Source organism: Muntiacus reevesi, chromosome 5, assembly GCF_963930625.1.
Source record: "Muntiacus reevesi chromosome 5, mMunRee1.1, whole genome shotgun sequence".
NCBI classification, from domain to species: domain Eukaryota; kingdom Metazoa; phylum Chordata; class Mammalia; order Artiodactyla; family Cervidae; genus Muntiacus; species Muntiacus reevesi.
The window spans coordinates 85,336,210-85,357,160 of record NC_089253.1 but is presented as its reverse complement, the minus strand read 5'-3'; the positions used below and the strand labels follow the sequence as shown (position 1 = coordinate 85,357,160).

General features: G+C 36.0%; 1 protein-coding gene across 12 annotated transcripts in view; it reads right to left on the bottom strand.

Moving 5' to 3' along the window:
- PRRC2C (proline rich coiled-coil 2C) overlaps positions 1-20,951 on the bottom strand; it is a 97,924-nt gene that overhangs the window by 52,850 nt on the left and 24,123 nt on the right. For 8 of the 12 annotated variants that reach the window (XM_065935690.1, XM_065935695.1, XM_065935688.1 and 5 more), the window contains exons 2-11: positions 15,327-15,492; positions 14,239-14,416; positions 12,793-12,902; positions 11,592-11,717; positions 9,677-9,897; positions 6,794-6,876; positions 6,005-6,138; positions 5,837-5,924; positions 3,396-3,540; positions 1,816-1,869 (exon numbers count right to left, since the gene is read on the bottom strand). In XM_065935690.1, coding sequence (XP_065791762.1) covers positions 1,816-1,869; positions 3,396-3,540; positions 5,837-5,924; positions 6,005-6,138; positions 6,794-6,876; positions 9,677-9,897; positions 11,592-11,717; positions 12,793-12,902; positions 14,239-14,416; positions 15,327-15,438 — 1,251 coding nt within the window. In that variant the 5' untranslated portion in view covers positions 15,439-15,492. The remainder of the gene's footprint in view (positions 1-1,815; positions 1,870-3,395; positions 3,541-5,836; positions 5,925-6,004; positions 6,139-6,793; positions 6,877-9,676; positions 9,898-11,591; positions 11,718-12,792; positions 12,903-14,238; positions 14,417-15,326; positions 15,493-20,951) is intronic. The other 4 variants (XM_065935691.1, XM_065935694.1, XM_065935698.1 and 1 more) reach the window with 2 other exon arrangements.

Genomic DNA, 20,951 nt, shown 5'->3' with positions numbered 1-20,951 from the left:
ACAAATGATAAACTTATGTAATTACTGCCCCATTCAACATATAGAGCATTCTCCTCAGTCCTCTGTATGAATACCTGACCCCATGCAACCAGTAATCTACTTCTGTAGTATAGAGTGGTTCTGCCTTTCCTAAAGTTTCACAAAAATGGATACAATAAGTTATGTTGTTTTGTATCTGGCTTCTGGAGCTCAGGGTAACGGTTTTGGGGTCACTGTGTGCAACAACTGTTTGCTCAGTTCTTTTGCTGAATACCACGGCATCACAGGCATACTGTTTTGTCTGTGGACGGACATACATTCAGATTGCTTCTGGTTTTTTAACTAGGAATACGACAGCTACAGGCATTCCTGCTTAAGTATTTGTGTAAACGCATGTTTTCGTTTCCTTTAGATGAATACCCAGGAATGGAACTGCCAAGTCATATAGCAACTACGTATTTCACTTTATAAGAAACCGCCAAACTGTTTTCCAAAGTGATTACAGGTTTTAAGGCTCCAACAGCAATGTATGAGGGTGTCACCTGCTCTATATCCTTGCCAACATCTGGTACCATCAGCCTTGAAAATTCTGGACGTGTCACAAAATTTCAATGTGGTTTTATTTTTCATTTTGCTGGGAACTAAACATATTGAACATTTTTTCATGTGCTTATTAGCCATCTGTATACCGTCTTTTATGACATCAATGTTCAAATCATTCTGTTGGACTTTTTGGTCTCATTGTTGAATTGCAAGAGTTTTTAAATACACGTACGTGCACCCCCCCGCCCAATATAAGTTCCTTGTCAGATGAATTACTAGTATTTTTCCTGTGATATCTTTTCTTTGCCTTAGAGATGTTTTTCAAAAATCAAAACTGACCAATCTCTTCTTTCTAATTCATGTCTTTTTTGTCTCATCCAAGACATTTTTGTTGGCCCAAGTTCATAAAGACTTTCTTCTACATTTTCTGCTAGATGTTTTAGTTTTAGCTTGTATGTGTAGAGAAATGCTTCAAAGACCATGCAGTGGTTAAAAGGAAAATGACTAGTGGAAATGATGGTGATGGTACGTGCACCTATCATAGCAGAGTGATCAGGGAAAGAAGGCCTGTGAACTGTTAATATCTGTTAGTAACTGTTAATATCTGAGATATCTGTGATATCTCAAAAGCAAAATTTTAGAAGGATGGAGGGATGAAGAGATTACCTATACTAACTGCTGCTGAGATTAAGTAAATGAATACAAGAGAACTGATTGTGGCAAGATGGAACAGTCATTACTAACCTTGATAATAACATTTTCAAAGGTATACTGGGAGATGAAAGTATAATTGGAGAGGGTTAATGAGAAAGTGATGGCAGTAAGTGTAAAGAACTCACTAAAACAATTTTGCCAAGAAGGAGAACAGAGATACAGGGAAGAAACTGGTGGTGGTGATGGGCGGGGCGTGGGGTGTAGTAGAAGTTGAAGAAGGGTTGGTGTTTAAAAAACATTTCTTAAATGTGAGACAATATTACTGGTAACTGACAAAGACGGGATCCAGGGAACAAGTACAAAGGTGGTCCTAAGGAACAAGGACAATAGAAAAAAAGTAAGAACAGGAAAGGTACTTGATTGGGAAGAACAGGTGCTTCTTATTTTCTTAGAAAAATCAGGAGCATGCTAATCAGCTGAGAAGGAAGAGGGACAGGCTAAAGAAAGAGGTGCAGCTACAAGGTAAAGTCGATAACTATCTCATAAAAATTATCAATAAGAAACACAGAACCTTTCCACTATCACAAATAGGGCAAATAATACCTACAGACCACTAACAAGCATTTAGTTAAGATCTACCTGCTGTGCAAGCAACTTTGGAGGTGGTGGCAAGTGTGACGATGGTCCACGTTCCTATTATAAAGAAAAGAATTTTTACAGAATAAGATAAAAAATATCTACTTCAAATATTTCTGACTGCAATGTTTTTCAGTGAGACCAAAAGACTGCAAACAGTAAAACATCATTACTCTTTTCCTTTTTAAATAAAAGTACATCAGTCTCTATAATATAACTACATTCTATAGAATCACTCAGGTATTCCAATAAGGTTACAGTCACAAAATAACTTTGTTAAGAGTAGATTTTTAGTGTAAAAATTCTAGAATTGTAGCCCAAGTAATCCAGCTGTGGAGCACTATGCCTTTAATTTCATATTTTTATTTATACAGGCCCAATTCTTTTTTGGAACTTTTTTTCCTAATGGCAGACTAAACTTTTTAAGTTTATATAAAGAAAAGAAACATCTAAAACACTGGAACCAGATATGAGTAGACTATTCACTTGTTTTTATATATCAGTATCACACACACATATATCAAGATATTGTTTATATTTTTCTGTTCTTTCATCATTCCCTATCATGCTAGTTAAAAGTCACACAAAATACAGGTTTTACTTAAAAATTACTTTAAAAAACCTGCTTTTCAGAATTCACAAATTTATTTTCCAGTGACTCACCAAAAGCTTATGAAATTCAAATTTCTGGTATAGCATATAATACTTAACAACTACTAGTTCTTACACAGGTCTCTTACTCCTCTCTGATATCATACTGCTGGGGACTTCTTCAAGGGCTATGTTTTCTCCATGAAGTTTTCATACTTCTCTACCCTGAAGCAGGAATTGGTCCCTTCCCTTTGTAACTGCTCCCTTCCCTTTTTGTACTGGCTATCTCTTGCTTTAAGTAGCAAGTCTTTTATGAAATCTTTTACACAGAAGTTTCTAAGAACTATGTGCACTCTATCACTGCACTGTTAGCTACTTATTTTTAACCTCCCTGAGGGCACCATTCCTCCATTTGTTTTGTATGAATTCAACAAATTCATGCTGAAAATACCATAAATTACTAAAGTAGGCTTTCTGGAAGATAGCCCCTTTAAATTCTCACATTGTAATGTAGTTCTTACTACATTTTAGAAGCAGGATCAAGTGTATCTATTGCCCATATGCTTCTTTTTAAAAAAAAAAATGTTCTTCAAAATAGCTCAGACTTCATAGATTTCTTTACTCCCGAGAGTGATTTCTCGACTGGGATAACATAATTTCACACATGAATACTAATTAGGATTTACAAAGCATCCAACAAACTGTAGAGCACTTCAGCTATGCTAGTTTGGAAAAACAATTTATCCTTCCACTCTGACCTGACCAAGCTGCTATAAGAAGGAAAAGAGTGAAACTTTAATTTCTACTTGATACTTTTAGCTACTATAGTATTGATAGTTCCTGTTCATATGCAATAAATCTATGGTTTATGTCTCTTTAAGAAAAAATATATAGTTTCCATTTCCTAAGTCTTTTTTCAACTCTATGATTATAAGATTAACTCATCCTTGTCCCTTGTCTGCAGTGACAAGAATCTCATGATTCCAACAAACCTGATTAAATGGCGGTCCTTTCCCATAGGGACCTTTTGCTACTGATGGCTGGGCAGGTATCTGAGATGATGATTTGGTGTTGGAAACTTCATCTGGTTCTTTTCGGTTTTCAGTGTTTTCAGAGGCTTTTGAACCTTGATCCTCACTGAAGAATCAAAACCCAAGTGAAATAATAAGTAGAACGGAAAATATAAATGTTAAGTAAATGCATTTTTTCAACGTTAAAAAGACATTACTTTCATACAGTTTCAGGGGAAAATGCATCAAGGAATGAGGTGGCTTTTTAATTGAGCAGTACTAACTTCAAATACAGACACTCACACTTGACACATGATATGATTCCATCATTTTCTATTATTCTATTATTCCCACCCAAAACTCTCATCTGAATGTAACTAATACTCCAGATAATTAATTAATGTATTCTCATTTACTCTAATTTGTTCTGATTTAATGAAAGAGAGCAATTAAGCTATAGTATTTTAAAAATAATGACAAATCACAAGCATCTCACAGCTGATCATCGAACAGCAATGTATTACAACATTATGGCTGAAAAACTATACCAATGTGTACATGCGAACTCCTGTTTAAGAGCCCAATTTTTATGCTTTATGACCCATATATTCCTGACCTCACTGCCCCTATGTTTAAAAAAAAAAAAAGAGGAAAAGCTCCCATTTCCCAAGAACTTATTGCTCCTTGCTAAGTTTAAAAAAAAAAAATCAAAGACTTGAAGCAGCTGTTCTAATCCAAGTAATTTTTCTCCAATTTTATAAATATGGATCAGGTCAAGGAAGGAACAAGTTTTAAATGATCCCTGATACTGTCTCTCAAAGTATATCCATTAGATGACAAGCATCTATGTAGTTTTTAACTTTTTTATTTTGTATTCAGTTCATTTGCTCAGTCATGTCCGACTCTTTGTGACCCCATGAATCGCAGCACGCTAGGCCTCCCTGTCCATCACCAATTCCCGGAGTTTACTCAAACTCATGCCCATCGAGTCGGTGATGCTATCTAGGCATCTCATCCTCTGTCGTTCCCTTCTCTTCCTGCCCCTAATCCCTTCCAGCATCAGGGTCTTTTCCAATGAGTCAACTCTTCCCATGAGGTGGCCAAAGTATTGGAGTTTCAGCTTCAGCATCAGTCCTTCTGGACTGATCTCCTTTAGGATGGACTGGTTGGATCGCCTTGCAGTCCAAAGGACTCTCAAGAGTCTTCTCCAACACCACAGTTCAAAAGCATCAATTTTTCAGCGCTCAGCTTTCTTCACAGTCCAACTCTAACATCTATACATGACCAGTGGAAAAACCACAGACTTGACCAGATGGACCTTTGTTGACAAAGTAATGTCTCTGCTTTTTAATATGCTATCTAGGTTGGTCATCACTTTCCTTCCAAGAAGTGTCTTTTAATTTCATGGCTGCAGTCACCATCTGCAGTGATTTTGAAGCCCCCAAAAATAAAGTCTGACCCTGTTTCCACTGTCTCCCCATCTATTTCCCATGAGGTGATGGGACCAGATGCCATGATCTTAGTTTTCTGAATGTTAAGTGTTAAGCCAACTTTTTCACTCTCCTCTTTCACTTTCATCAAGAGGCTTTTTAGTTCCTCTTCACTTTCTGCCATAAGGGTGGTGCTATCTGCATATCTGAGGTTATTGATATTTCTCCCGGCAATCTTGATTCCAGCTTGTGCTTCTTCCAGCCCAGCGTTTCTCATGATGTACTCTGCATGTAAGTTAAATAAGCAGGGTGACAATATACAGCGTTGGTGTACTCCTTTTCCTATTTGGAACCAGTCTGTTGCTCCACATCCAGTTCTAACTGTTGCTTCCTGACCTGCATACAGGCTTCGCAGCCAATTAACATACAACGTTGTGACAGTTTCAGGTGAATGGGGTAGGGGCTCAGTCAAGTAAACAGTTTCTTTTTAAAAAATAAGTATTTTCTTTAGAAACATCAGACCCTTAGTTCCTTGATTATTCATACTTTGAAAATTTGGCTCATCAATCAACTTCCCACTCAAATAAAAATCCTCAGAGTAGAACGAAGAAATTCTCTAAACAGGGAGGAAATAACTATTAATGAAAACTCTTTGCATAAATGGCTTATGTGGGACTTCCCTGGTGGTCCAGTGGTTAAGAATCCAACTGCCACTGCAGGGGACATGGACTCACTTCCTGAACTCCCTGGTCCAGGAAGACTCTACATGCCCAGAGGCAACTAAGCCCATAGGCCACAACTACTGAAGCCTGCACTCTCCAGAGCCCGTGCTCCGCAACAGAAGAAGCCACTGCAAAGAGAAGCCTGTGCATGACTAGAGAAAGCCTGTGAGCAGCAACAAAGACCCAGTGTAGGCAAAAATAAAATTAAATAAACGGTCCATGTTACATTAACAAATTCACACTATTATTAGTAACAGATATCACAACTTACCTGCTGTTTTCTTTAGGACTACTACTTCCTTGCTCATCATCATCACTGAAATTCAGCTGTTCTGTATAATCTACTTCCATCTGAGCACCTATTAAATTAAGGAGAATTCAGACTGACTGTTTCAAAGTGTATAAAATCTAAAAATGCTTTATTAATCTTGTCTCCTACCTGCCCAACCTTCATCAGCTTCAGCATCTAGGTTATCAAATTTATCAAGCTCCTTTAGTTCTGACGCACTAAGGATGGAGGGACGTTCAGGCTCAGAGGCCCATGAAGGAGGTGGGCCTCTTCCTCGAAGGCCTCTAAGCAGTGACAGGTTATGAGAGAAAAAGGATACCAAGTTTTAATGATACTAAATTAGGAAAATATTAAAAGCTTGGAAAAAATAAGTAAATAAATAAAAGCTTGGAATTTAGTTAATTTCAATTCAACATTAGTAAACTTTCTACACGGTGATATACAAAGTATTCTGCATCGACATGAAGAGACCGTAAGATTAACACACAAATTTAAGACAATACATAATGATATTTCTTATGCAGATATTTAACAGCAAAATTTTCAAGTATTTAAGATAAATATACATCAGAAGTCTACATGGCTGAGAGTACTACTCATCTCAAAATAAAGAACTTGAAGGAAAATCATCATTCAGGAGGATGCTCAAGGCTTACAAATAAGGGAAAAAAAAGGGGGTTTTATCAATGTCATGGGAGGAAGAAGGAGTAAGCAAGTGCCATCTATTTTGGGGGCCACAATTTTTAGTTTTCAGAATTTTATGTCAAGTGATTTAATGTTTTAGAAGAATAAAGTATTTTTGTTCTATCTTGATGAAAGCTAACCAATTACTTGTTGATGACAAATGTACCCTGAGGACAGAATAATAAATCCCCACAATCTACTCAAGCTCCTGAAAATCTTTATACCCCGAAAACTTTAATCATTTAATAGTCTTACTTGTTTGTTTCAGATAAAGAAGGTGGAAACCTCATGGGACCATGTAGAGGTGGATAGGCCATCCTAGGATACTGCTGAAACATCTGTATAAAGGCAACAAAAATTGGTAAATTTAACTACTAAGTTATTTAAAAAAAAAAGGTTACCCAAGCCTGAAATTATAATATATAGAAATGATTAAAATAAGTAGCACTGTGAATATTGAATTTTATCTACTGGTATAGATTATCATTCACTGTCAATAACAAGCCATTTATAAAACTACTGCCTCTACCAAGTCATTACAAAGATGTAAGAACTAGGACACATCATATTAAGAACTTCTGTTATCTCATTAACAAAGTTACATAAAAATAACTGTGCACTGAATTGAAAATATAACAAACACAACATGCATGCACTTCAGAAAATTTCAATTTTCTCAACCAAGTTTAAGGATGTGAAAGGATACAATGTGAAACCTCATCCTAATGCAAGAGTAGATTAACTGAGAGCAGATCTGTTGGTTAAGAACTCACTTCAGATACAAGGATAGCCCATAACCCAAGAAAGGTGAGGGAGGAAGTGGGCAGGCAGCTAATTGAGAGATTTTCTATGGGTAAGGCGTAAGTGGATTCTGAGTCAAGTTATTACACAGATAAGTAGTTACATACAAAGGCCCAAAGATGATGCTCTTCATGAGAACTTAGCTCTGTGAATCTGACTTTAGGAGAATTTGTAAGATAGATTATGAAGACAACTAGCAATACCAAGGGAATTATCTTATGATTTATAAGGGAAGAAATGTCAAGCAGTGCTTGGTTATTTACTCTGCTTATATCCAGGTTAAACTATGTTTTAAAAAAATGAAATAGTATTACCTTAAATACATAATTTAGATCCTGAAATAGAGTAGTTTTTCTTTAAAAACAAAAAAACCATTAGATGAGGAAATTACTTCATACTTGAAGAGAAGCTATGTTTGTATGATTGTGCTATGTAAAGAAGAAATTTCTAAGCAGGGTTGAAGCAAAAGTTAATTAAGATAAACAACAGCTGAAACTCAACTTGGGAAGCTTTGTGTTTGGGGAATACTCCAGAGAATTTTTGGTTCCATCCCACTTTCACACTGAAATTTGCAAACAGATAACTGGAGGAAAATGGTAATAGGTTAAGTTGCATTAGATCTTTCTGCTGATTACTTAGGCATAGATATTAATTCGTGTGGTGTTAAATGTTTAAAATTTAGGAATTTGCCTCAAAAACAATGTAGAAACAATTGTAAGTTCTCTCTATATAAATATTTTTAAAAATGTTTGTTTAGTGAAACACTTTATTTGAATAAATTCATTGATGAAATTGGTAACAAAGATCACTTGGTCTTCCCTCTTACCTTCCCTTATCCCACCCCCACATCTGGAAATTCAGGGGTCCTTGGAAGCACAACTTGAAAAACATCAGGAGACAAGTATTTGGATGCAAATCATTATTCAAGGTCAGGTTAGCATTTAAGACTGATCTTATCATACACCCCAATTTTTCACAAAAATATTCAACAAGGAATTGTATTATTTCCCTCTATCTTAGAATGGTTAAATAAAATGTAAATTTATTTACTTGAACACATGTAACTCACCATGTAATTTCACAGCAGACTAAGAGCAAACAAAAAGAGGGGATCAAAGTTACAAGCAATATGGGGGTCAGAAGTATATTTAGTAATATATACTTTAAAAATTAAATTTCCCCTGCCATTCTTAGGTTCTTTTTTTTGAGGTGGGGGTGCAATGTGTGGCATGTGGAATCTAATTCGCTGACTAGAGATCGAACCTGTGCCCCCTGCACTGGGAGTCTGGAACCACTGAACTGCCAGGGAAGTCCCCTCAGAAATATATATTAAATGAAATTACAAGGACAGAATCAGCAAAATCCAGACTATGAGAAACTCCATAGGGTAATAAACTGTAACAGATACGCTCCAAAGAAAATAAGAGATGGAGGAAAAGAAGTACCCATAGATAACAAAAGTGCTAAGAAAAATATCAACCAATCTCAAGAATAGGTGGTATCTGGATCATAATTAAGAGATAATCAGGGAAACTGGAACACTGCCTTAGTATTTAAAGATAATTTTTTTTTAGGTGTGATAATGGCACTGTGAGTTTCCCCCTAGTCTTTCTGTTTTAAAATCTAACCTAAAATATATATGGATGAAATGATATGCCTAGGACTTGTTTAGTAATCCTAGGTGGTGAGCAATATAAGTGAAACAAGATGTACCACAAATTGATAACTGTTAAAGATGTATGGCAGATATGGGAGGAAGAAAGTTCATGCTTTCTTTTAATCATTTCTGTTTTTGAATGTTAAAAGTATTTCACATAAGAAGATTTTAAAAACACTTAAAGGTATATTAATAAAAACTTTAGAAGTAAAGTAGGTATTAACCTTTTCTGTGCCATGAACAACCCCTTTAGCAGTCTGATAAATCCTATGGACCTCATCTCATAAAAATGTTTTTAAATGCATAATTGAAAATACAGGATTACTAAGAAATTAATTATACTAAAATTGTCACCATGATACTATAAAAAATTTTTTTTGATACAGTAACATGCATGCTTCAGTAAGTAACACTAATAACTATTTTGAAGTTATGCTGAGTAAAAAAAATATTTGCAGTATCTTAAAACAATGTAATGTTATATGAAAATATCTATGATGCCTATTAAGGGTAAAACTCAGATACTGCTGTGATTGATTCCTAAATTCATAATCAAAGGAAATGTTAATTTTTAGTTAGATGTTAATGAAAATAAAGACCTAAACTTTTCCCATCCCAATTCTTTCCTTGGAATCCAGATCAAAAACCTCTTAACCCCTTGCGGATTCAACAACACTCACATAAGGAGGCATCATAGCTCTGTACTGGGAAGCAAGGGCAGGCTGTTGTCCATTCAGTTTAGCCTGTGGAGGACCACAAGCTATCCTCTTTTCCACCACTTTGAGGATATCACTTTGCTCTGATGTTCCAGCTGTGCTTTCATCCTGGCCAGGCTTTTCATCTTGGTCAGATGTTAAAGATGAACTAGCAGATTTACCACCATCTCTCCAACAAGCAACATCTGGTATGAAGAGAGATAGGAAAATAAGAAAACAAAGGAAATCTCAAAATGGAACAGAGTGAAACTAAGGGAGGCATATTTTAAGAATATTTAAGCAAGTAAGCACAGTGAAGGAATAGTAAAGTCTAATCTAGTCTGTACTAGAAATCAAGTAAGCATAGAAGGTGTTTAGGTAGTCAGAGCAGTGGCTTCCAAAATAGAGAGGATATACCTCAGAGGGAACCTCCAGAAGCAAACACTGGGGTTAGGGAAGAAAATATTAGCAATTCCCAATCAAGCTTCACCAGTTTTTGATACAGAGATTAAAATTACAGTTATACCAGAGCAGTCCTGAGGGAAAGGAGTTCTATAACCCGAAAGGACTGATAGTGACACATGATTCATTTTCTGTCTATTACTTCCTATTACATGTGCCCAAGCGCACAGATTTAGCGTCTGTGTAACCTGATTCAACCACACGTAACCAAATAAAACACATAATCGGTTTTACAAGGAAAACCTGTTTGGTTCAAGTGGTCCCTATCTCCTCGTAGTCACACCCCGTGTAGTCCCCTCTCAACTGTGTGCCAGGATCGGTCTATGTAACCTGCACGGTAAGACAGATGTGTTGGCGGTCTTCTCTGGAAACAGGGTATGAAAAGCCTAGGGGTTTCCATCTTGGGTGAGAGATGTTTGTCTGTCCCTCCCTATTTTTTCTGAGGAAGTCATGTTGTGAGCTGCTCACACATAAATGAGCCACGAGAGCTTGACACGCCAGCCCTAGTCAAGTCAGCATCAGATGAGGGTTTCGCTCTAACTTTGATGAGAGAGAACCAACAAAACTTAGGCAGAATCCCCAGCTAAGTGGCTGCCAGATTCCTAACCCTCAGAGCTGTTTGAAATGTCCAGTTCAATCTGTCATCTTAAGCTGCCAAATACGTTACACAGCAACAGATAACTGGTGACAAGAAACTAAACAAGAAAATTGTGGAGCAGACACTCTGTTCCTAATATAAACTCATCACCACGTAACAATAATTAAAAAAAAAAAAAAAGACCATCTACTCAGACCTGACAAGAAATAAGCCAAAGAAATAACAAAATGTACTCAGGTTATAAAAAAAACATGGATTTGTAACTATTACTGTAAAGAGTAATACCCTGTACAGGGTCCTTTGAGATATCTGGTAACAACACTATGAATCCAACATAACTAATAAGACATTTAAAAATCTCTCAAAGATTTTACATTTCTATTTTTAGTTTCTGCTTTATAATGCACATAATATAAGTATCTCTTACTATCCAAACTGATTAGCTCCTCAGTTTGAATTCAGAAAGCAAGGGATCCCTGAATATTAGCAGAAAGCAAATGAATGGATATAATTTATACACAAACATTTGCATATTGGGGAGGTGTGATAAAAATTTTTACTATTGTAAAAACAACCAAATACTGACATAAGCTCCCTAGTCATTTTGTTAAAATGCTAACTTTTGATTTAGTAGGTTGGGTGTGAGGGCCAAGACACATACTTCCAACAAGTTCTCAAGTTAAACTAATGCTGTTCATGTAAAAACCACACCTGAGTAGCAATCAACTACTGTCACTGTCTGCCTTTTCAAACTACATACAACAGCAGCAAGCAGGTTATATCGAGTAGAACACAAATATAATCTCACTCCATATTTTTATTAAGAGAAAATATTCTTACTTGGTGGGCGTAAACTGGGTCCAGGTCCATAGTTGTCATCATTTGCTTCTTTTTCTTTTTTTTCCTGATCCCCAGCTGCCTGTAGGCTGGGAAATTCTTGTTGAAAATGACTATTCACCTGGATTCCTACAGATTAAGAAAAAAAATACATATAATACTGAAGATAATTCAAAAATCCTCCCAGGATAGAGCTCTCTCCTTTTTTTGGTAATTTATTCCACACTGCAATGGTGACTGTTCATATCCATAAAATTTTCAATTTATCTAGAATTAGAATGCCTTGGAAAGTTAATGAACAGCCATGAGGAGAAAAAAAAATCTGAGAAAGGAATCTGCCAGACTCATTAAAATGGGTGCGGCAAACGAGGAGAGTTTCACTTCTGTCTCTTTTATTATGACTCCTTTCATTTTCAACACAAGTTAAATTTCTTTGCTAATAAATAACACTAAGAATCAGTTCAAACAACATTACTAAAACAGAATTTATGAATCAACACTACAAATATGGTGAGGTTAAGATGTTTTTGTTTAACTAACTGCTAAGATACTGGTGGCACCTCACTATTCACTCATTTGTCCATCTATCTGCCTGCCTATTTATTTTATACTTCCATAAACTAAAAGAATTGACTTTATTAGCTTGAGGGCCTAGATGAGTTTCTCTATATAATGTTTTACAGACATGTTTGCAAGTGGGAAAATTAAATTTTATTGGGGAGTCCATCATTCCTAGTGGGGAGGGAAGTGTTACAGCTACTGTGCTTGATGGCTATTCTCCTAGATCTGTTCTACCGTGGAAACTGTGAGTAGCATGTTTGAAACAGAAAAGATTGAAGGGCACGAATGGAGATTAATATGGTTTACAGCAATCAACATTAATGTCTGGGTATTTTCTGTCTCAGAGCTGAAGGCACAAGATTTTGTCTGGTTACAGAGGGTAAAGATAGAGTAATGTGGGGATTGGGGTATCTTAAAGACTACTTCTTTGATTCCTATTGTTGGCTCATACATAGGTCTTAACACTGAAAGTTAACTAGCCCAAGAGATTTTTTTTAAAAGATCCTTTTTTTAAAGGGTCTAATAATATCTTTTGACAGTGTTCTCTGCCCCTGCCAAAACAGTATAATTTGTCCCTTATCTTCTGTATGGCTGTTCAGTAACTATCAAGCCTAACCAGTTTCCCCAGCTAACGTCTACTTACCATCTCCTTGCCCACCTTGCTTGTTACTGGCCCATGATTTGGGAGCAGGTGCTACTTCTGGGGGAGCTGCAACCCCAGGTTTTGGTTGTGCTGGTGGAACTTCTGGTGCTCTTAAAAAAATATGAATCCATTATTTCAGATATTATATGTTTAAACAAAATAAATATTACATTTAAGCTAAATCTGTATACAAATGATTTTGGCTACATATTTACTCAGATGCACCCCCCCATGCTTTCCCTCTGCAACATTCCTTTAAATGAAGTACAGCTATTTTTGTCCTCTTTTATTTCTACCCTTGAATAGCCCAAGGAGATGACAGCTTTGTTTTTAATTTTGGAAGGAAAGGAAGGGAAGAGAGAAGGAAGAGAGAGAAAAAATAGAAGCGCTCATTATTGAATATAGCTACCAAAAATTACTTTTGAAGAAGTAAACATTTATAATTAGAAATAACATTATAGGCATACATACAGTCTGGATTGGTGGGATTAGCCAGGAGCTAAGGCTAATAAGCAAGCTCTCCATTCAGCAGTCAGTAGGTTCACCACTACATATTACTGTTAATCAAAAGAAGTCACAGCAACCTGCCTGATGTGTCCCCACCAGTAAAAGGTGTTTTACAAGGGTCTACAGTTTCATTCAATCCTTGCAATGAGTTAAGGCTTAAAAATAAAATACTTAACAAACTTAAGAAATGCAATATATTTCTGGTATAGTCAGACCTAAAACTGACTTGCTACTACAAAATAATTCTATTAACTAAGAAGTAGAGAACAATAAGCCTTTGATAAGTTTCACCCAAGTAGTAGCATTTATCATATAAAGCTCCCTAGAATACAGAGCTTTAGTAATAGTTATAGACAAAAAGTATCAAGTACTCATTTTCTAGTCTTATTTTAAAAAATTACCACTACTTGGCTTGGTTGTTCAATAAACCAAGAGCCCCGAATAATTCTTGAAACAGAATACTAAATATTTATTGAATGAATTATGATTAAGAAGGACATTACTAATTCCATGCCAGTTTTCTTGTTAATTCTTTATTCATTCAAATAGTATTACTTGATTACCTATGATGTATATCAGGTAGTTTCAATGAATGAGGCAGACAGAAACTCTTAAGCTTTGTGGAAATTATTTAACAGAATCAACTCTTAAATCATAGAAAGAGAATGCCTGATTTGGTGAGGAATAGGAGGGAGCCTAACACAGTGTACGATAAAAGGAAAGTTGTGATCAGTATCTCTGTCATCTGTTCTACCCTGACACCTGAAAATATTGCCACTAAACCCATTCACAGTAAAAATTACACAAGAGTTGACTATATATAAAACATTTTAAAGGGCATGATATATGTAATACACATAGCATAACACCTAGCACATAGAAGGGACTCAAACATAAAGAATGGGGAACGATTTCATTTTTTAGTAGACTCTGACTTACTTTTCTTCTTCGTGTTGCTCTTGTTTTGATGCCCATCCTGTGCCGTCTTTAGGTACAATGTTCACATTAGGATCATTGCCTTTGTTTTCTGCTTTGAGACTTGGGAGGTTAGCAGGTGGAGGCATACGCCGAGAAATACCAACTTTTCCAAGACTCTGTAATCCATGGCGAGCTGCAACTAAAGATCAGTAACATCAACTTTCTTAGTAACTATTTTATTCTTAAAACAACATAAAAGACAATAGGAATTAATGGAATCTTGAGTTATTATTTTCTAATACTTTAAGAAAAAAAATTTAAACTAAGCCACAAACCTACAACATAACCCAAGGTAGAAGTTATATTCAAATTAACTATCAAGTCACTGAACAGATGCTTGATAAATTCTAACAGTGAACTGACTCTATAAACTACAAAAAAGAAAACACTGACAGTGCTGTTTTGTACTTTTCTCCAAGGAACTGATTTTAAACTCAAAACTTCATACATGAAACAATAAATATGATACAAAACAAACTCACAGACATATGAGACAGACTTGTGGTTGCCCAGGGGAAGTGGGGGAAGGAGGTGAAATGGGGGAGTTTGGGATCAGCAAATGCAAACTAGTATATACAGAATGGATAAACAAAAGTCCTACTGTATTCAATATACTGTGATAAACCATAATGGAAAAAGAATATTAAAAAAGTATATATATATATATGTATAACTGAATCACTTTGCTATACAGCACAAATTAACAAACACTGTACATCAACTACACTTGATTAAAATAATTTTAGCTTTATACCTATTAATCTCATTAACCAAGTCTCCCCTTTGGAACCATATAGTTTAACTTATTTTCTGCTGACAACAAATTGGAAAGAAATAAACATATTTTAATACATTTATACAATTTTAACTTTAAAAAACTTCATAGTCCCTCAAAGATGCGTATGTACATAGAAAGCCCAATGCAAACACAGCTGCTTTAACACAGGTTTGCCTAGATCCTAACAGCAACAGCTCTAGTGTGTCACTTATAGCAATAAAATGAAGCCATGAAAATTATAAAAAACATAAAGCCACTTGATTTTACTCACCTGTGGTTTTCTGAGTTTCTAATGATTTACCCTTGTAAGTATTAAATAAACTGAGTGTCGCATACTTTTTCCCATCCTTTGCTTTTGTGCTCTGGCCTGACTTCTCCGACATTTCGGTGGAAACTCATCGAGTCTAGAACCTTCTGCCACACCCCTTAAAATCAGTCTGTAAGATTAACAGAAGAAAGAGAAATAAGGAGGAACATTTTAGAATTAGTTTACTAAAAATTTAGTAAATTCAAGTGTTCACAGAAATTCTGAAAAATAAAAACGAGAAGTTAAATCAATCTTTAATAGCTCACATTAATAATAATTTCATGAGCCTGTTTAATACTGTAAAAGTCCAACAACCAACATACGACATTAATCAAAATAAACTGCCATGTGTTTGGTGAGTATATTATTTATGGTTTGTAACCACTTAACTATTCTGTAGAGAATAAGGGTTTTAATCCATACTGAGATGAACAGTTGAACTACAGTTAATTGATGGAGACTGTCTTTCTATTTAATAAACAAATATTATTTAACTTAATATAACTGAGATGACTGGCATGATCAGCTTACACATATGGAATCCAAACATGACAGAAGGATAACATCTTTTTCTTATAAACTGCATGCCTGTGTTTTCAGGCAATATGTGTCTAAGAAGAATTTATTTGTTTAACAGTCTAGAATAGAAAGAACATTCTATTTTCTCTGCATTCTGCAAAGGGTAGAACACTCCCTCATACATAAAAACAATATTCTATTTCACTACAGAGTAAGTGTTCAAGAAATAGTGTACACCTGTCAAAAGTCTTTGTATATATGAGAAGTAAACAGTATTTTAATGAACATTCATATAAAAGAGAATGTTCATCTTTGGAATTAATATACCTTAATTAAAAACTAGCCTAATAATACTCAGGGGAGGAGATACAGATTACCTCTCATACTATTTCACTTCAATTTAATAAGGTATACATTATCAATCTTAGGAATTGTTTTTTGTGCGAGTTTGCTTTATTTGTTTTGAGGGTAGAAGTAGGGCAGGAGGTAGTGAATCTAACAAGAAACCAAAAATAGCTAAAAGCATGGGCGCTAAAGACAATACAGAATAGGATATAATGCAAAAAGCATTCAAAGTCAAGGAATGCCTGAGTAGACCCTATCATCATAAAGATCCTTTCATGTATTGGTTTTACATTTGTCAATTACAGAATAAGCATCACATCCAGAGGTATGATTTTACATTCATATCAACTAACATACAGTATTTATGTAGTTCCAAGAAGTTTATCCATAATCTTCACAACTATTATCTCATTTTAGACGAAAAATGTTATGATATAGTTAGTATTCTGGTTTTACAGATGAGGAAACTGATGTTCATAGGTAAACGAGACTGGCTTTGAAATTACGGCTTCTGGGCCAGTCGGTTTATACCATGCTGCCTCCTATAACTTCTCCAAGTATACATTTACAATAGAGCATCTTTCTTTGAAATAAATTGTGTAAACCACTCACCTGCAACCAGAAGAACTACATTAACATATAGATCGCTTGCAATCATAGATGGAAGGAAGTATATAATTAATTTTATCCCAAGGGTGCTGATGATGACAGTGTGAAGACAGCTATACTCAGAGAATCTCTCTTGTTGACACATTTTTACCAATAAGATGGACAAAGATATACAGGAAAAATATTCCTCTCCCAAGGACAAAAAGAGGACAGTGCATATTCACAAGATGACAAAGTTAAGATTCAAGGGGATCTTTCTTCAGATGAAAATAAGGTAACTGGTGTAAAATAAAAACTGTCAACAACTTCTTTCATCCTCATTTGATGGCAATTTAACATCTAAGAATCTGCAAACCTTTCTCAATACCACAACTACTCATGGAGACCCTCACCTGTCTACAACATAAAAAAAGCAGTAACATTAAGAAACTTAAATTTCCTTAGGGCAAACCTACAAGACCACCTGTATCTACATCCATCTTTCTGAAGAGTTGCCTTTCTTTCACCTGTTGTTGAAAGTGTTTCTGAGGATCATCCAGAAACTTGTTAGATATGCAAATTCTCAGGATCCAACTCATACCTACTGAATTAAACTGAGGATAAGACCACTGTGCCTTAGAAAGCCCTCCCAGTGATTGAAAAGAAACACAAAAGTTCAAAATATGATGATTTACTACAAGCACATATATATGGTAGGACATCCCTGGTAGCTCAGCTGGTAAAAGATTCTGACTGCAAGGCAGGAGACCCCCGTTTGACTCCTGGGTCAAAAAGATCCGCTTGAGAAGGGATAGGCTACCCATTCCAGTATTCATGGGCTTCCCTGGTGGCTCAGGTGACATGACTGAGCGACTTTCAACTTCATATATATGCTAAGCAGTGGTCCTTAACCTTTGCTGCAAATTAAAATCACCTGGGGATTTTGAAACATATCAGTTTCTAGAGTTGTGAGGTGGGATCTGATGATCAATTCCTATTTTGAAAATGCTCCTCAGGCAATTCTAAACATGTAAGCAGTCTTCAGAATCACTGCAATAAAGGAGGTGTACCTTTCCTTACATTCCATCAAAGAAAGACCAATCCTTCTTTCTGTGCTACCCATCCTGTCACTACTTTCTTTCTCCTTCTAAATTTGTCTCTGCAGGAAATCTCACCCACTTCTAAGGCTTCAACCACCAACTGCGTATGTCAAACTTATATCTCCAGCCCAGAATTCTGTGTTCCTAAAGAATCCCACTACCTGTTTACATTTCTCCTTTGTTTTGAGCAGTGTTTCAACTTTACCTGGAACACAGGTATCTATTTCACATTAAGGGTTTCAGATGCAGACCAACCGAATGTTTACAAAGCATGTGAGGAACTGTAGAGGGGGGAAGAGAGGATGGGGTGAATTGAGAGAGTAGTACTGAAACATATACAATTACCACAAATTCGCTGTATGATGCAGGGAGCTCAAAACGGGTGCTCTGTGACAACCTAGAGGGTGTTGGATAGGGTGGGGTGTGAGGTGGGAGGGAGGTTTATGAGGGAGGGAACAGATACCTATTCATATGTTGATTCATATGCTGATTCATGTTGATACATGGCAGAAACCACAATAACGTAAAGCAATTATCCTCCAATTAAAAATAAATAAATTAAAAAAAATTAAGTTGAGGGGGCTTCCGTAGTGGTCCAGTGGTTAAGAATTCACCTTCCAATGAAAGGGACAAATGTAAATCTCTTGTCGCAGAACTAAGATCCCACATGACAAAGGACAACTAAGTCCACTCACTGCCCATGTACTACAGAGAAGACCCAGCATAGTTCAACCCCCCAAAAGCTGAGTCAACAGGAAAAATATCTCAACATTTGACAAAATGCAAATATTATACAAGAACTCACAAACTGAAGGAAAAACTTGAAGAAACCCAATTATTAATGCTATGTTAACAGACAATTCACTAGAGAAATAATACCACTAAGCAAAGGTATTGAAATGCTCAGTTTTATAAATAAACAAAACTAACAAGTTAGGACAGTTCAACTCCTCCATATGTTTATACAAGGAAAACAAAGTAACATAACACAATTTAACCATAGAGTGATAGAATATCTAATTCAATTCAGTCATCACAAAACATTTAGAGCTTGGGGGGGGGAATCACAAAATGAACTTTAATTTTTCTACTTAAAAGTAAAATGAAATAAAAAAATGTCTTACAAATTATAAGGAATTTCCAAATACAAAGAAAAAGAAAAATTCCTGAAAATATATATAAAAAATTCTGTTTGAGTAGTTCTTTTTAAGGTTGAAACTTCTGAACAGAGTTTCTCCTTCCACTATTAATAAACTACTGCCTATATGGTACTCAGTGCATGCTCTTTCACCAAACAGATAAACCAAATACATACTGGGTGTATTCTGAGGTAAGAGAAATGGACAGAGTCAGATTCTCAGGCCAACAGAACAGAGAAATTTATTCTTTTATATGCATATGAGTCTCTCTAACATAAACCCCAAGAAAGTACCAACTAACTCTCCCAAAAAGTAAATCGTAAATACACATGATTGAAGCTACTGCAAATGATAATCAAAAGATAATTCCAAGATGAAATTATCACAATGTATCCATTTCTATAAGAGAATATGCATTTCTAAAGACAAAGAATTTGTAGCCATAAACAATGCTGGATACATGAGAAAAGCCAACTGCACCATAATGGTTTGCCAGTTAAGTGTGGGCACTTTTAGCAATCCCACTCCTAGGCATATATGCCATCCCCCCACGACTTCATACCAGCACTATTTACAATAGCCAAGACACCTAAATGTCCATCAACTGATGAATGGATAAAGATGTGGTATATATACACAATGCAACACTACTCAGGTATAAAAAGCAATGAAATAATGCCACTTGCAGCAACATGGGTGGGTGGACCTGGAGACTGTCATACTAAGTGAAGTCAGAAAGAAAAAGACATATACCATATGATGTCACTTATATATAGAATTGTGAACTTCCCAGGTGGCCCAGTGGTCAAGAACCGAACTGCCAATGCAGGGGACGTGAGTTTGATCCTTGGTCTGGAAGATCCCACATGCCACAGGGCAACTAAGCCCTTGCACCACAAGGCTGAGCCCGCGTGCGGCACCTACTGAAGCACTCGTGCCTGAGAGCCCGGGCTCCACAAGAGAAGGCGCCACAATGAGAAACCTGCTCACTGCAACTAGACAAAGTCCATGGGCAGCAATGAAGACCAAGTGCAGCAAAAAACAAATAAAATTTAATTAAAAAAAAAGAAGATGGGTTAAGTTCTGGAGACCTGATGTAGAGCATTATGATTATAGTCAACAATACTGTATATGTATTGCATAGCTGCTAAGATGTTAAATGCTGTCACCACACTTAGAGTAATGATAATTATGCATGTGATTTGTGGAGGGTTTAGCTAATGCTACAGCCATAATCACCATACACCTTAAACTTACACAGTATCATACGTCAATAACTATTAAAAAAAAAAAAAAGAACCACAGACACAATGTAAAACCCGAAACTATAAAACTTTTAGAGAAAACACAGGAGAAAATCTTTGCGACCCTGGATTACATTATATAAAGACTGCTTAGTGCTCTAAAAGCATAATCTATAGCGAATTCCCTGGCAGTCCAGTAGTTAGGAATCTAAACTTTCACTGCTGAGGGCATGGGTTCCATCCACGGTCTGGGAACAAGCCACATTGGGGGGGGTGGGGGTGGGTGGAGGACACAATACATGAAAGGTAAAATTTCTAAATTGGACTTTTGCCTTTTGAAAGTTCTCACTGTTGAGAATGAAAACGCAAGCTACTATCTGGGGAAAAAAACACCTGCAAATCATGTATCTGATGAAAGACTTTTATCTAGAACATGTACAGAACTCTCAGACCTAATAACAGTACAATCCAATTGTTTTTTAAAGGGCACAGGATTTGACACCAGAGATACACAGGTGGCAAATAAACACATGTAAAGATGCTCAGCATTTCAGTATCATTAATATTTGGGAAATTCAAATTTAAACCACAGTAAGATACCTCTATACTTCTACTCTATTGGCTAAAACTACAGATTAAACCAAGTGTTGATAA